Source organism: Hyla sarda, chromosome 5, assembly GCF_029499605.1.
Source record: "Hyla sarda isolate aHylSar1 chromosome 5, aHylSar1.hap1, whole genome shotgun sequence".
Lineage (NCBI taxonomy): Eukaryota > Metazoa > Chordata > Amphibia > Anura > Hylidae > Hyla > Hyla sarda.
Window position 1 is genome coordinate 170447455 of NC_079193.1, and position 14834 is coordinate 170462288.

Below are 14834 nucleotides of genomic sequence, written 5' to 3' on the forward strand. Positions count from 1 at the left end.
CAATCTGCTTGGCACCACTGAACAAGGTTTGAGCAATAAAGAAAAATCCAATAGATCCAAATCCAATTTTGTTTACAAATAAATAAAAAATGAAACCCTAAAAAGAAAATGAGAAATAAAAACTCTAATTACCTGTTGACGTTTTTCACACTCCAACTTAATGCGTGACTTAATGCAATTGCAAGTATCTTGATAAGTTTGTTGTAGAGCAAGGTCCATAAGATGCTTGTGGTAGGCTCCTGCCAAGTTACCACAGATAAAAATAACCACATTTGCAAGTATCTGTAACACAATAAATGTTATCATTTAAATGACTTGAAGCATCAAACAAAGAAGCAAAAAGTTTTAACAGCAGATAATTTTTAATTACATAATATACACAGCACAGACACAATATTATTAAATATCCTAAAATTCGCCTAACGTTTTCAAAATGTCTCTCTCTATTTACACATTTGCAGTACGTCATTGTGTTTATAGGAAAGTACTTGTACTTCCGAAGTTTCTTGGATTGTGTTTGTAAAAGTGGAGCTGGTGGGAGAACCTCTAATTCCACGGTATATTTTGTTCTTGGTATAATAAACAATAGGGGAAAGTTGGAATTTTGACTTATTTAACAGGCTAAGACAGTCGTTTTATGAAGCAAAGAATAGGAAAAGGCAGATTATGGTTTTGATATTTCCTCTGATTATTTAATAGATTAGTCACATCAAACAAACTCTAACCTTAAGTGTATATCTTTTTTTGGCATTTATGTACATAAAGAATTGCATTATTTCTGGCCTTTATATAAATTATTTATGACATTTTTCACCAGTTTTTTTCTACAGGCTCCATTTGTCAGTTGTCCTTGAGTGAGTGGCAGAGGGATTAAAGGCAGCTTTAATATTTTCCTTACACATCACACAAACACAAGAGGAACCCTGCTTCTTTACATCTCTATAGCACACCCTCAGGAGCTGCAGAAGCATAGGGGAAAATATAGAGCAGTGCTGTGCAGTTTAAGCTGTGAAGTGTAAGAGTTAAATTACTGACTAGATCTTTCAGTAGTCTCCTTGTGTGTCTCTCTGCCTATGTTTATCTACACAGTTTCCTCATCCACCTCCCCTCCCATCTTTTTTAGACTTCTATAGACAGCATGTAAGCTAGTAGTTAAGAACAAGTAGATAGCCCTTTTTATTGACTCATTGAACTATCGTATTTGCACATACTCCTTTCCTTGTTTTGTGGTATTATTAGTAATGTTGGTCTTAACATACTGGGTTTTGTTAAGTAAAAGTACAGGTATCGTATTAGTTCCTTGTGACATAGTGATAGTATTTGTTCCTTGTATAGTGGTACTATTTGGTAACCAAATGAATATTATTTAGAGGTATGACATATTATGATGAATGGCAAAAAATTTTCATAGCTATGTGGTCTTTAATAATAATACAATATTGGCCCTTGGATTAGGGTTTGTGCTGCATCCTTTCAGCTTGAGTGCTGCATCCTTTTTTTATATGTGTTGTTTTTAAGATAACTTTGAGACTGCTCACCGCTAATGATGGACTACAGCAAACACGCTGATATCTGTCATTTAATCCTTTAGATGCCACAAGGGTTCAACAAGTTAAGATGGCAGCCAGAGGCCTCCTGTGTAGCTTTATGCTGCTTTATGAGGCTCTTTTTGTACATGGCACAGCAGTAAACATTGAAAGCATTCAAAATATTGCTTAGAATAGTCTTCTATAGGGACATAAAGGAGAACTAAAGCAAAAATGTTTCTTTATCTCATATGCCAGGACTGCCAAAATAAAAATAATAAACTTTAACTTACCTTTCACCCCTCCTCTGGTGGCAATGTAATTAGTCTCCTGTTCTCCAGCCCTAGTCTTCTTCCAGCTTTTGGTGCCTTACACACTGCAGCTTAGCTTAACGCCAGGCGCAGTGATGTCCTACCTTGGCCAGTGATAGGCTGAGCGGCAGTGTGATGTAATGGGCCCAGGCACCAGGAAGAAGGCTGGTCCCAAGTTAGTTACATCAACACTGGCGCTTAGCCTATCGATGACCAAGTCGGAACATTGCGATATCTATACTCATATGCCTTTGCTAAATGCTATTGCTAAAATATTGCAGAACTACTTTGTTTTCCTTAATTCAAAACATTTCAGCTTGCTCCTTGCCTGAAATTAAGATGAGAACCTTGGATGGAGCCCGAAGAAAGTTAGGAGTTGAAGTCTAAACATTGGGCTTTTGTGGAAGGATGGAAAAATCTCAAGATAGAGAAGTTGCAACATAAGTGACCTATGCTACGCCATACTCAAATGACCAATCAGCATATAAAACAATGATTTGATGCGATAGTTTTACTCTCCCTTTTTTGTAAATTGTAAAAACTAATGTTATTTTCTAATAAAGGGCAGAACTCCTTGGGAGTCAGTGCTGAGAAGGGGATTTATACCAACATTGTCTGGTGTGAATTTGCTTATGTCGACACTCAGCAAAATAGCACAGTGGTAGTCCTTCACAGTTGAGGCATCCTTGACAGTTGGTGTCAGAAGTGGGATTATGATCTTCGAGGGAAGATACAGATCTGGTAGAGCGACACTTTGACCCGCAAGAGGCGACCTATTATTGCCCAAAAACTAGGGGCTTGATCAACCCCAAGAGAACACGGTAAGTCTGCTGATTTTTTATGAATCTGTAGCTTATCTGTGTCTTTGGTCAGTTTTGTGGGAGTTTGGACGGCTTATGCCGACCCTCTAGGATTTAACTCTTAGAGACAGATTTTCCCGCTGTGTTGTTTTTATTTCAAGGCGTAGTTTTTAGTCGCCAGTGACTGACTGCCGCTTTAAATAAGCTCAGAAGGCATAAAAGCAGGGGAGATTTTTGCAGCCTTATAAATCTTGGAGCCTTATAAAATCTTGCAGCCTTATAAAAACAATTTTTTTTCTCTCAGCTCACTGTGAATGCCTGATCAACAACGCTGAACACAGTGTACCAAAGCAAGGTCAAATGTGTATCTTAATGATAACAATAATTATCATGGCAAAAATGTAACTATGAGAATCTTTTCTTGATTTTGAGTCTTTAAAAACTAGTTTTCTTTTGCTTGGATTTAATTTCGATTCTTTTACTTTTTGATCAGTGGATTCGGTCAAGGAAGTTAAAGGGGTATTCCAGGCAAAATAAAATTTTTATATATCAACTGGCTCCGGAAAGTTAAACAGATTTCTAAATTACTTCTATTAAAAAATCTTAATCCTTCCAATAGTTATTAGCTTCTGAAGTTTTCTGTCTAACTGCTCAATGATGAGGTCACGTCACGGGAGCTGTGCATGATGGGAGAATATTCCTTGCATGATTGGAGAATATCCCCATAGGAGCTGGACAGCTCCCGGGACGTGAGTCATCAGAAAGCAGTTAGACAGAAAACAGCAACTCAACTTCAGAAGCTAAGAACTATTGGACGGATTAAGATTTTTTATTAGAAGTAATTTACAAATCTGTTTAACTTTCCGGAGCCAGTTGATATATATAAAAAAGTTTTTGCCTGGAATACCCCTTTAAGAGTGCCGTAGATTTTTGTGTTCGAAGTCCCTGGTAACTTTTGGTTGTTTGTACAGCTGATATCAATTGCATGTATCAGATTTTAATCTGATAGCTTTTGATTTGTATCAGTTCAGTATCTTTATCTGTATCAGAGGAAGTTTTTGTGGCGGCTTACTGATATCTTTTGTGGTGTACTTGAGCAAAACATTTTTTTGACTCTCGTATCTTTTGTGGTGTATCAGTAAAAGGTTTAGATTAGAAGATAAGAGTAGTATCAGAAACAAACGTTGGTTGTCACTGTACGCACCCCTTTGTTTGGTGCTTAGTATCAATTTTTGTTTGGCCAATCCACTGAGAGTTTTTGTTAATAGGGTAATTGCACGATCCTCACTTTCCCTGAGACTTTAAAAGCTTTAAAATTGTTAAATTCTTGCATTGATTGAATTTTAAAGATATAGATGAACACTTTGCCGTCTTTGTTTAAAAGTCAGATTGTTTCTTTACCTGGATATAAAGGCACGTGCAATAGTCATGCACCGTGAGGGAAAGAGACATCTTGAAAAAATTAAGAAATGTATTTCTATTTGTGGCATTCACAAGGGTAGACTACACCCAGACATATGGTTTGAGGCCATTAAGCAGCATAAAGGGATATTAGAGGATAACAATTTGTTGGCTGCTGCCCAAGCCTGGTACCGCACTTTGTGTTCCATAACCAAAGAGAAATATGTAGAAGTGGAATGCAGAGATAAAAAGGAAAATTTAACTGTGTACTTGTATTACAAAGATAAAGACATGCCATCGCCATATAAAGGCAGTGATTCTAACTGTTGGGTATGTCCCCATTGTGGCCAGAAAAACCTGCCCTTAGCTGAAAACTGTGTTACTTGTGGCCAAGCCCGGCCTTTAAATGCTTCTCCTTGTACTCCTACAAACCCTCCCTGTACTCTCAAAATGGTCCCCACCCAAAATGTCCCTGCCCCACTATATCCCATGTTACCTCCTTCTGGTGGTGGCCATGTTGCTATCCCCACTGACGAAGCAAGCAGCCATCTTGCTATACCCGGAAGTAATGCCTCACCTACTTCCTGTACTGGCAGCCATCTTGAAACACCTGGAAATATGGATCCTGCTGCTTCCTCTTCCTGTACTGGCAGCCATGTTGAAACACTCATTACACCCAGTGCAGGTTCCGTCTTACCTACTTCCTCTTCTGTCAGCCATCTTGGTTCACCCAAACTACCTACTCCCTCTACTGAGCATACACCGTATACACCCAAACAGGCCTTGCCTGATGCCAGAAGGCCTCCAACCGGAACTTTCTCTAGCAGCCTTCCTAATGCAGGGGTACTTCCCCTCCTTCCAGTTATGACCCAAGATGGATGTTACTATGTACCTGCTGACCAAGTCACCGGCCTATATCCACATCAATCCACACACTCTTTCGTTGTACCTTCCTCCCAAAGGCCTGTTCCCACTCTTTACCCAGCCCGGTATCCACCTTATTTGATTCTGCTAATAATCGCTGGGTCCCACCGAGGTCTCAGACACCTCCGACCAATGTAGAATGTCCTCCAGCCCAAAATGAGTCACATGTATGGTTCTATTCACCTACTAATGATCATCACCATCAATTCTTAGGAATGACACCTCTTTCCCCTGTTAATACAATCACACCAGCTGGGGTGCGATTTCAAGAGCCTCCCAATACCTCCAACAGTATCATGTCCGAACTATTATAGTAAATAGGGTGCCTGAAAATTTCCAAATGGCCCTTGAAGCAAGAATCTGGAATAATACCTTACTCTGAGTTGGCCTTGGTTCTATGGAAACCCAGAAAGTGGACGCTATAGTTAACCCTGCAAATTCATATCTTCAACATAATGATGGACTTGCTGCTGACCTAGTGAATGCAGGGGGGCGTAGTATCCAACAGGACTCTAACCTGCTGGTAAAACAACAAGGGCCCATTTTAACCTCCCAATTGGCCGTTACAGGTCCCGGGACACTGCCTTGTAACATAATTATACATGCTGTTGGTCCTAGATATTTCCCTGACCAACATGATGCTTGTATAAAGGAGCTCCAGTCCACAATACACCGCATTCTTGATTTTGCTGCACTTTGGCTATTCCACCTGTTAGTTCTGGTTTCTTCGGATTTCCTCCTGATATCTGTCCCAGTGTAATAGTGTCCTCTTTTAAACATCACCAAACAATACCCACATTGCAAGAAATCAGGCTTATCTCTAACATGTACAAAACTGTCCATGCTCTGGTTCAATCAACCTAACCACTTGGTTAAAAAAGCAAAACCACAAGATGACTCAGATGACTTAATACCTGGCCTACCTAAATTCACTCTATCAACAGTGTTGCCTATACAGCCTAATAACTCCAATGATCTATTGCCTGGCTTCTCAAGACCTCAAGAAACAAGACCTAGATCAGTAGAAACTATGCCAATTACATCCACCCCTAGTGGGAAAACAAATGCACCTGGAACAACACCATTAAATACCCAATATTAAATATGCCCCTTTCACCCCTGTGGAAATAAATAATCTTATCAGTCAACTCCCTGACCCAGAGAAACAGCCAATGCCTTTCTATAGAAGAGTCAAGCAAATCCAACAAAACTACTCATCGGTATGGAAGTATTTACATCTTCTGGTCTCTATTAAGGCTGGAGACGCTTTCTGGCCCATAATCTCCACCAGTCTTGATAGCACTCATATTGTGGACCAAGAGACATACTCTTCTGGAAACAAATTCTGCCAACAACTATATGCCTGGGCCAGAGACCGTCTAGCCTCCAGCTCTATCAATATATCTGATGCCTCTCAAGAACCTATGGAGACTGCGGAGAAATTCTTCTCCAGACTGCTTAGACTGTTCCAGGATCAAGGCTTTGCTTGGAAAAGTAACATTCAAGTTCTCAGGTGCTTATCAGATATAGTAGATAAGTCAGGACTCAAAGTTATTGTCCAAGAGAATAATTTATTAGCACAAACGTAATGCGTTTCTGGTCCGGAATGGACCCTTCGTCAGACAGGTGCACCTGTCTGACGAAGGGTCCATTCCGGACCGGAAATGCGTTACGTTTGTGCTAATAAATTATTCTCTTGGACAATAACTTCGAGTCCTGACTTATCTACTACATCTGATCAGTGCCTGAGAACTTGAATTTTACTTTTCCAAGCATTTTGCACCAGACCAGTGCCCCTGATTAAGGACAAGCTGTGGCTGCAGATCAGAGCTTCATAAAATCAGACGTCTACTGAGGTGTTGTGCTCTCAGCACAACCCTATATGGTGAGTGTAAAATCGCTTATCATAGCATTGTTTTTTAACCTTGACATATTACACTAGGGTCGCGTATCCCCTTTTTCTCTTTTTTTCCTGTGCAGGATCAAGGCTATGACCTGGAAACCAGATTACATAAGTAAGCCTTCATCAACACCTTTGTAAGTGGCCTGACTGATACTACAAAGAAGAGGATACTTATGGATACTAGGCCTGAATATGTGGAACTTGAACCAAAACAAATCTTACTCATTGTGAAAGCTATTGAGAAACAAAGTTAACCTGCACCTTCTAAAAAAATTTTATGGAGCAACCCAACTACAAACTACTCAATACCCGGTTCAGAATTATGTCCAGGACATAACCGTTCCTCCTCAGTAACGTGTTTGGAATTATGCACAACGAAGACCATCTGTCAAAAACATCACTTGCTACAGATGTGGTAAAACCGGACATATCCAGCGACACTGCAGATCCAAACCTCTTCCTTCCGACCACCGAATTGATTCATCCACTGTAAGGCATTATAATATGGATCAACAACAATCTGGACCTCTCCCTGTATACCCACCACACTTCAGGATGAATCAACAATGGACACCCGACAACAGAATGACTCAACAGGATGCACCTATTCGTGTCAGATTCAGAAATCATCAAGAATCCGGATCTGGGCATAATCTTTGCTCCTCCTACTACTCAGACTTACAACAACTACCTTATGATCCTCGATAGGACATTAACAAGCCTGTGCCCATATTGATTTCTCAAGTATCCACTCATACCAACTAAATCAGGACAAACTTCTTTTGTAAATCTTACAGTCAGTGGCAAAACTCTTCCTTTCCTAGTGGACCCAGGTGCAGCCAGATCCGTAATATGCTCTAAAGACTAGAGCAATGTCCAGCACAAAAGCACGATGCAAGATGAAATTTATTGTAGATACACACAGCAAACAGCAACACGGATCATGGAGTAGAGTGACGCGTTTCAGCAACCTTAGTCGCCTTAGTTGGTATGACTAAGGCGACTAAGGTTGCTGAAACGCGTCACTCTACTCCATGATCCGTGTTGCTGTTTGCTGTGTGTATCTACAATAAATTTCATCTTGCATCGTGCTTTTGTGCTGGACATTGCTCTATTTTTCAATTATCCGTCTTCGTGGTGTCCGCACGAGTCCGCGCACTGAGGCGGCGGTGGAGAGCTGGACGATCTTTCAATTCCCACACGCTCTAAAGACCTACCATGCACTTCTCTTATCTCCTCTGATCGTCTTTCTTGTAGATGGCACACCTGTTACTTCGAACCTCACCCACCCTATACCTATTGGAGCACATCAAGATTACCTTTCCCACCTGCTTATATCAGATACGTGCCCACTCAACCTGTTGGGTGCAGATTTACTCCTGAAGCTCAAAGCCACCATAAAATATGAGCATGATGGCATGCACCTTGAATTATCTCAACCACTCACACCTGAAGAAGTTTGTATTTTGCAAGCCTCTCCACTGATGGTCATGAATATCGAAACGAAGACTATACCCGATGGCTATCTACAACAAATTCCTGACTATGTTTGGTCCAAATGCTCAGATGATATTGGACTCTTGCCTGTTCCACCTATTAAGGTATTCTTAAAACCCGGAGCCAAGATACCTAGAGTACCCCAGTATCCACTCAAAGCAAACCAAGAAACTTCTCTTTCTGAACAAATCGCAACTCTTCTCAATAATGGAGCCCAGCAAACATTTCTTTGTTTCCAGTAAAGAAGAAGACACCAAAAGGACAACCTGAGAAGTTACACATGGTACACGACCTTCGTGCCATTAATGCTGCCACAATTCTGGATACTCCCATTGTTCCCTACCCACATACTCTGCTCAGCTCGATACCACCAGATGCCAATTTTTTTTTACTGTTCTCGACTTAGACAATGCTTTCTTCAGCATTCCATTGCATCCATACTGCCAATATCTCTTTGCCTTTTCTCACCAAGGAGGACAATACACTTGGACACGCTTGCCAAAGGGAGCTCAAAACTCCCCCAATCACTTTTCTCAAGCCTTATCAATCTGTCTGAATCCATGGTTATGTGCCCATCCTAATGTAACTTTACTTCAATACGTGGATGACCTTCTACTCTGTGCCACATCGCAAGATGAGTGTACCACCATTTCAGTTGATCTGCTATCCTTCCTTTCTTCAATCAAGAATCACAAAAGTGTCCCACTAGGCGTGAATCCCACGCTATCTCAATACAACAGAACAACATACACAACAGCGTGGTAAGGGATAATTACAAATTTTATTAAACACATAAAATACACAGACATGTAGTAAAAATGCACAAAAAGCTATAAAAGCACAAACTGGAAACAACTGGCAGAGAGCCGAAGAAATGGAGACTCATACCCACATATATTGTAACAGGTTAAAGGTAAACATATTGAATAGCAATACATAAGTATGTTGCCGCAAGTGCGGTCCTAAGAAGAAACCCCCATAGGTGCTAAATAAGAGACATCCAACTCTACACAGATAATAAGGAATAGTATTACCAAATGGACCAGAGGGGATATGAGTCACCGCTACCCAACGTTTTGCCAACACCTGGCTTCTTGACAAAACGTTGGCGAAACGTTGGGTAGCGGTGACTCATATCCCCTCTGGTCCACTTGGTAATACTATTCCTTATTATCTCTGTAGAGTTGGATGTCTCTTATTTAGCCCCTATGGGGGTTTCTTCTTAGGACTGCACTTGCGGCAACATACTTATGTATTGCTAATCAATATGTTTACCTTTAACCTGTTACAATATATGTGGGTATGAGTCTCCATTTCTTTGGCTCTCTGCCAGTTGTTTCCAGTTTGTGCTTTTATAGCTTTTTGTGTATTTTTACTACATGTCTGTGTATTTTATGTGTTTAATAAAATTTGTAATTATCCCTTATCACGCTGTTGTGTATGTTGTTCTTTCTTCAATCAACTGCAAGGTGTCCCTTGAAAAAGTTCAGTGGGCACAACAAAAAGTTGTCTTCCTAGAACATTGTATCTCTCAAGGTGCTAAACACCTCACTGAACACAGGAAACAAGCCATACAAGAAATTCCTGTACCTACAACTGTCAAGCAACTACAATCCTTTCTTGGTATTATCACTTACTGCCGACAATGGATTCCTGATGCCTCAGCACTGATGCATCCTCTGTATGATGCCATTCCCGCTATGAATCAGTAGCAGCCACTATCATGAGAAGCCATACAGTGTTTGAACCGCCTAAAAGACCTTATCTTGTCTGCTACAGCACTTGGTATCCCAAATTACGAACTGCCGTTTTATCTGTTTGTCTCTGAAACAAAGGGTCATGCCTCTGGAGTCCTTGCACAAAAACATGGAGACAAATTGAGAGCTTTGGGATACTACTACTACTGTGATAGCAGCTAAGGATCTCTTGGACAAGACCTCAAACATCATTCTTGGACATTCCATCGGTATCCTCGCTCTGCATGATCTGAAAGTTATTCTAACTCAATGCCAAAGAAATCCACTTTCTCTACAAAGACAAGTGAGGCTTCAATGCTCTCTCTTACTCCCAGATAATGTCACCCTTTAGAGATGCACAATCCTCAATCGAGCTACCCTGTTTCCTCTCTCAAGGGGGGGGATATGGAAGAAAAACAAATTAAACACAATGATGGAGACCTTGGTGATCCAGAGCACAATTGCTTAGAGGTGATGGAAATGGAGACATCACATTTACCAACGGTCCAAGAAACACCAATGGATGATGGAACCTTTACTCTCTACACAGACAGGTCCAGACATGCTGATGAAAGTGGCAATTTCCATATGGGATGCTCAGTAGTTAGCCCGTTCGAAGTTCTGCTGACAAGACCACTCCCTCCCAGTGTTTCAGCACAAGAGGCGGAACTTATTGCCCTAGCTGAAGGCTGCCGCATCCCGGAAGGACAAACCGCCAACATCTACACAGATTCCGCCTATGGGCACGGAATGGTGCTGGACTTCGGATTGAAATGGGCCCTAAGGGGGTACATGACTGCAAAGAATAAAGAACATTTGAAGCTGTCAGGACCCTGATTGAAGCCTTAAAACTGCCTAAACAAGTGGCGATTATCAAAATAATCGCCACTGCACACAAACTCACGCTGCACTTAAGGCACTTCTTCAGCCCCGAGGGGCACAGATCTTGGCAGAGGGGAGGTCCCTAGCTCTTTCTCTCAGCTCCGCACGCTGACTGAAATTGGTGGTTGAGCAGAGCTGAGAGAAGGGGACATTAACTTCTCTGCCAGCTGCTATTGGTAGGGCGATCAACAGCAGTGCTCTTGGGGGGGGGGGGGGGGTGACGGTATCTCCACCTCCCCCAGCTACGGGAGGTAATTGACTATCTCCGGGTCATCGGGTCCCATATGAGCGGAATCACCGCAAATCACCGGTAGAACTCAGGACCCCCCTGGCTGTTGTCACAGGAAATCATTCAGCAGGCATCCCAGTCCGGTCCCCGCCCAGCAGGACCGAAATTCCCACGGGCGTACAGGTATGTCCTGGGTCCTTAAGTATCAGGGTGTCAAGGCGTACCTGTACACCCTGGGTCCCTACTGTGGTTAAGTCAGTGTAGTAAAATGTCCTAAAACCTGTATGCATAATAATATGCATGTGTTAATAAGTAAAATACCTTTTCATCTATGTATTACTGTGATGAGCCTTTCTGAATTTTTCTGAGAGGCTGGTGGTGTTTCCCCTGGAGTATGATGGGCTCCTCGCCCCCCTCCCTCCTGCAAGCTGTTTGGAGCTTGTCTGTGTTCTGAGGAACAGAACAGAGATAACCACACCTCCCTCCCCTCAGATATTTTGGTCCATTTTTTTTTGTTAGGCTAGGTTCAGACTACGGAATCTCCGGGCAGAAAATTTCCGCCCGGAGATTCCGAGTTCCGCCTGCGCCGAATGAATTAGCCGGTGCTAGGACCGCGCGGACACTGCAGTCTCCTATAGACTGCTATGTGTTCCGCTAGGATTTCCGCCTGAAGAAAGAGCAACCCCTGTCTTCAGGCGGAAATTTTCTTGCAGATTTTTCATCTGGATTTTCGGCTTCACAAATTCCGAAGTGTGAATTTGTGAACGGAAAACCATTCACTACACTATGCATTATAGTAAGCGGAATTTCTGCCGGAAATTTAAAAGCGAAAATTCCGGCGGAAATTCCGTAGTCTGAACCTAGCCTTCCATTCCGTATTCCGTTCACAAATTCACACTTTGGAATTTGTGAAGCGGAAAATCCACTTAGTAAATCCGCTTAGAAATTTCCGCCTGAAGAAAGGCGGTGCTCTTTCTTCAGGCGGAATTCCTCGCGGAACACATTGCAGTCTATGGGAGACTGCAGTGTCCGCGCGGTCCTAGCGCCGACTTATTCAGTCGGCGCAGGCGGAACTCAGAATCTCCGGGCGGAAATTTTCTGGCCGGAGATTCCGTAGTCTGAACCTAGCCTTAAAGGACCAATATGGCAGGATTTTCAAGGTTCGTATGCAAAATTCAAAAGACAGAGACCCCTAGTGACCATTTTCTAAACCCTTTCTTCACATCTTTAGCACTTACAAGTTTAATGAAGTATATTAGGAAAATGCTTAGTTTTTAAGGTAAAGTATTAAATGGAAAAAAAAGTTGTTTCTAACGACAGTAACGTTTTAAATCTGTGCTTGCCACATTGTATTTGGGCTATTTTTTTTTGCTAAATTTTTATCTTTATATATTTTTTATTATTGGTACCACTTCTGCCTGAATTTTCTTCCTTTTTTTTTTCTGGGAATGGGACCAAAAATCAGTTTTTTGGGGATTTTTTTTTCTCTTTACTCTGTGGTCCGTTCAGGATACAAAATGTATAAGAACAAAAAAGGGTAGGTGGCGCACACTACAGAGGTAAAGGAGTACAGAGTACCAAGGTGACTGCAAAAAACACGATACCCTACGTGTTTAGTGTAGAGAAACCAAGAAGAGAGGGTGCAGACCTTCTAGGTAGACGTATTTGAGTAAAAGGAATATATGAAGTGTATAATAGATATGGATGGTACAGCTGAATGAATATAAATTATTTATTCATATAAAAATGATCAAAATTAACCCACTATCATTGCGTCCAATGAAGTGGTTATAACAATATATATTGTAATAAAATTGGCAAAATACTAATAAAATATAAAATATAAAGTATAAAATATGCATAAAATCAAGAGAATATACCAACTAGAAAACACAATGATAGCATAGAAATGTCTGTATAGCGGTAATTAGTTTGTTAATCTCCGCAGTTTTATCTTTAGTATATATTAGTAGAAATAGTCATTGGAGATATAGTGGTTTATGTTCATAAATAATGTTCCATTTAGGAGATAGACTCGTTGGTGGTATAATTCTCCTATATGAAATTTCTTATCTTAGGATAATATTAGAGGAGGTTGGTGCACGGCACCACTCACCGACCCAGATGAATACCGAGAATGATGCCCTAATAGTGTGGGTGCTGTAGTGGTTCCCAACTTGGGGACTTCCAGCTGTTGCGATAGTTGAGTAGATGTAAGTAATTGGCATAACCTTGTTGGGGTACAAAGTTTGGATGTCTAAACGAGTTTCAGGGGGTCCCCTTCTTCAGTAGCGATGTGGTGAACCTCTATGAAGTGGAAATTTCTATATATAGGAACTTTTTGATGGTACCTTATTAGTAAATTCCAAGAAATGGACCAGATTCTTAAAGGTTGAGTGGAAGTCATGAAATGGATCATTCTGTTCTCAATTGTATTTATATATACAAAGCAGAAAATAGAATAAAATAATAGCAGATGACCATAAAACATAAACACTAGCCGTATACTGTGTAAAGATATATGTAAGAAAAAAAGGGGGGAGGGGGGAATTATGAGAAGTATGGAAAATAATAAGCTGGGTATTGTATTGATGAATGTGCAACCAATGCATATTATAAGAGTACCCAAATGAAAATAAATATAAATAAAATAAGGATGGCCATATGGAAATGAATATAAATAAATAAGATGAATGGGATGAGACTAAAAATATCAATACAAAAAATTGTTGGAATAAAAATAAAATGAAATAAAATAAAAATAGAGAAATGAACATGGGAAGAAAACTGATAATGGGTAAAAATAAATATAGACATACATGTAAACCTAGGATCTTGATGCTGAGTGGTTATGTCGCAAGAGAATCTTCTTATAAAATGCTTCACATGGATCTTAAGGTAGATGGGAAGGTGATATAACTTGGGGGTAGGTATAAATATAAAATATATTAATAATTAAGTAAGGGATAAATAATTTATATTCACTCAGCCATACCATCCATATCTATTATACATTTCATAACCTAGAAGGGCTGCACCCTCTCTACTTGTTTTAGGATACAAAATGTGATTATTTTAAAAGGGTACTCAACTGGAAAAAAACATTTTTAATCAACTGGTGCCAGAAAGTTAAACAGATTTGTAAATTACTTTTATTAAAAAATCTTAATCCTTCCATTCCACATCTGTCCATTTTAGGCACTGTCCAGAGTAGGTGCAAATTCCCATAGCAAACCTTTCCTGCTCTTGACAGTTCCTGACATGGACAGAGGTGTCAGCAGAGAGCACTGTGGTAAGGGAGAAAGGAAATTCAAAGAGAAAAGAACTTCCTGTGGATCATACAGCAGCACATAAGTAATGGAAGGATTAATATTTTTTTTATAGAAATAATCTACAAATCTGTTTAACTTTCTGGCACCAGTTGATTTAAAAGAAAAAAAATTCCACCAAAGTACCCCTTTAACCCCTTAAGGACGTTTTTCCGTTTTTGTACTTTAATTTTTTCCTCATCACCTTCTAAAAATCATAACACTTTCAATTTTGCACCTAAAAATCCATATTATGGCTTATGTTTTACGACACCAATTCTACATTGCAGTGAAATTAGTGATTTTGCCAAAAAATC

At 40.4% G+C, this 14834-nt stretch overlaps 1 protein-coding gene across 2 annotated transcripts in view; it reads right to left on the reverse strand.

The window, feature by feature from the left end:
• ADCY2 (adenylate cyclase 2) overlaps positions 1–14834 on the reverse strand; it is a 532901-nt gene that overhangs the window by 235025 nt on the left and 283042 nt on the right. For both annotated transcript variants that reach the window (XM_056520731.1, XM_056520730.1), the window contains exon 4: positions 133–282. In XM_056520731.1, the coding sequence (XP_056376706.1) occupies positions 133–282 (150 nt within the window). The remainder of the gene's footprint in view (positions 1–132; positions 283–14834) is intronic.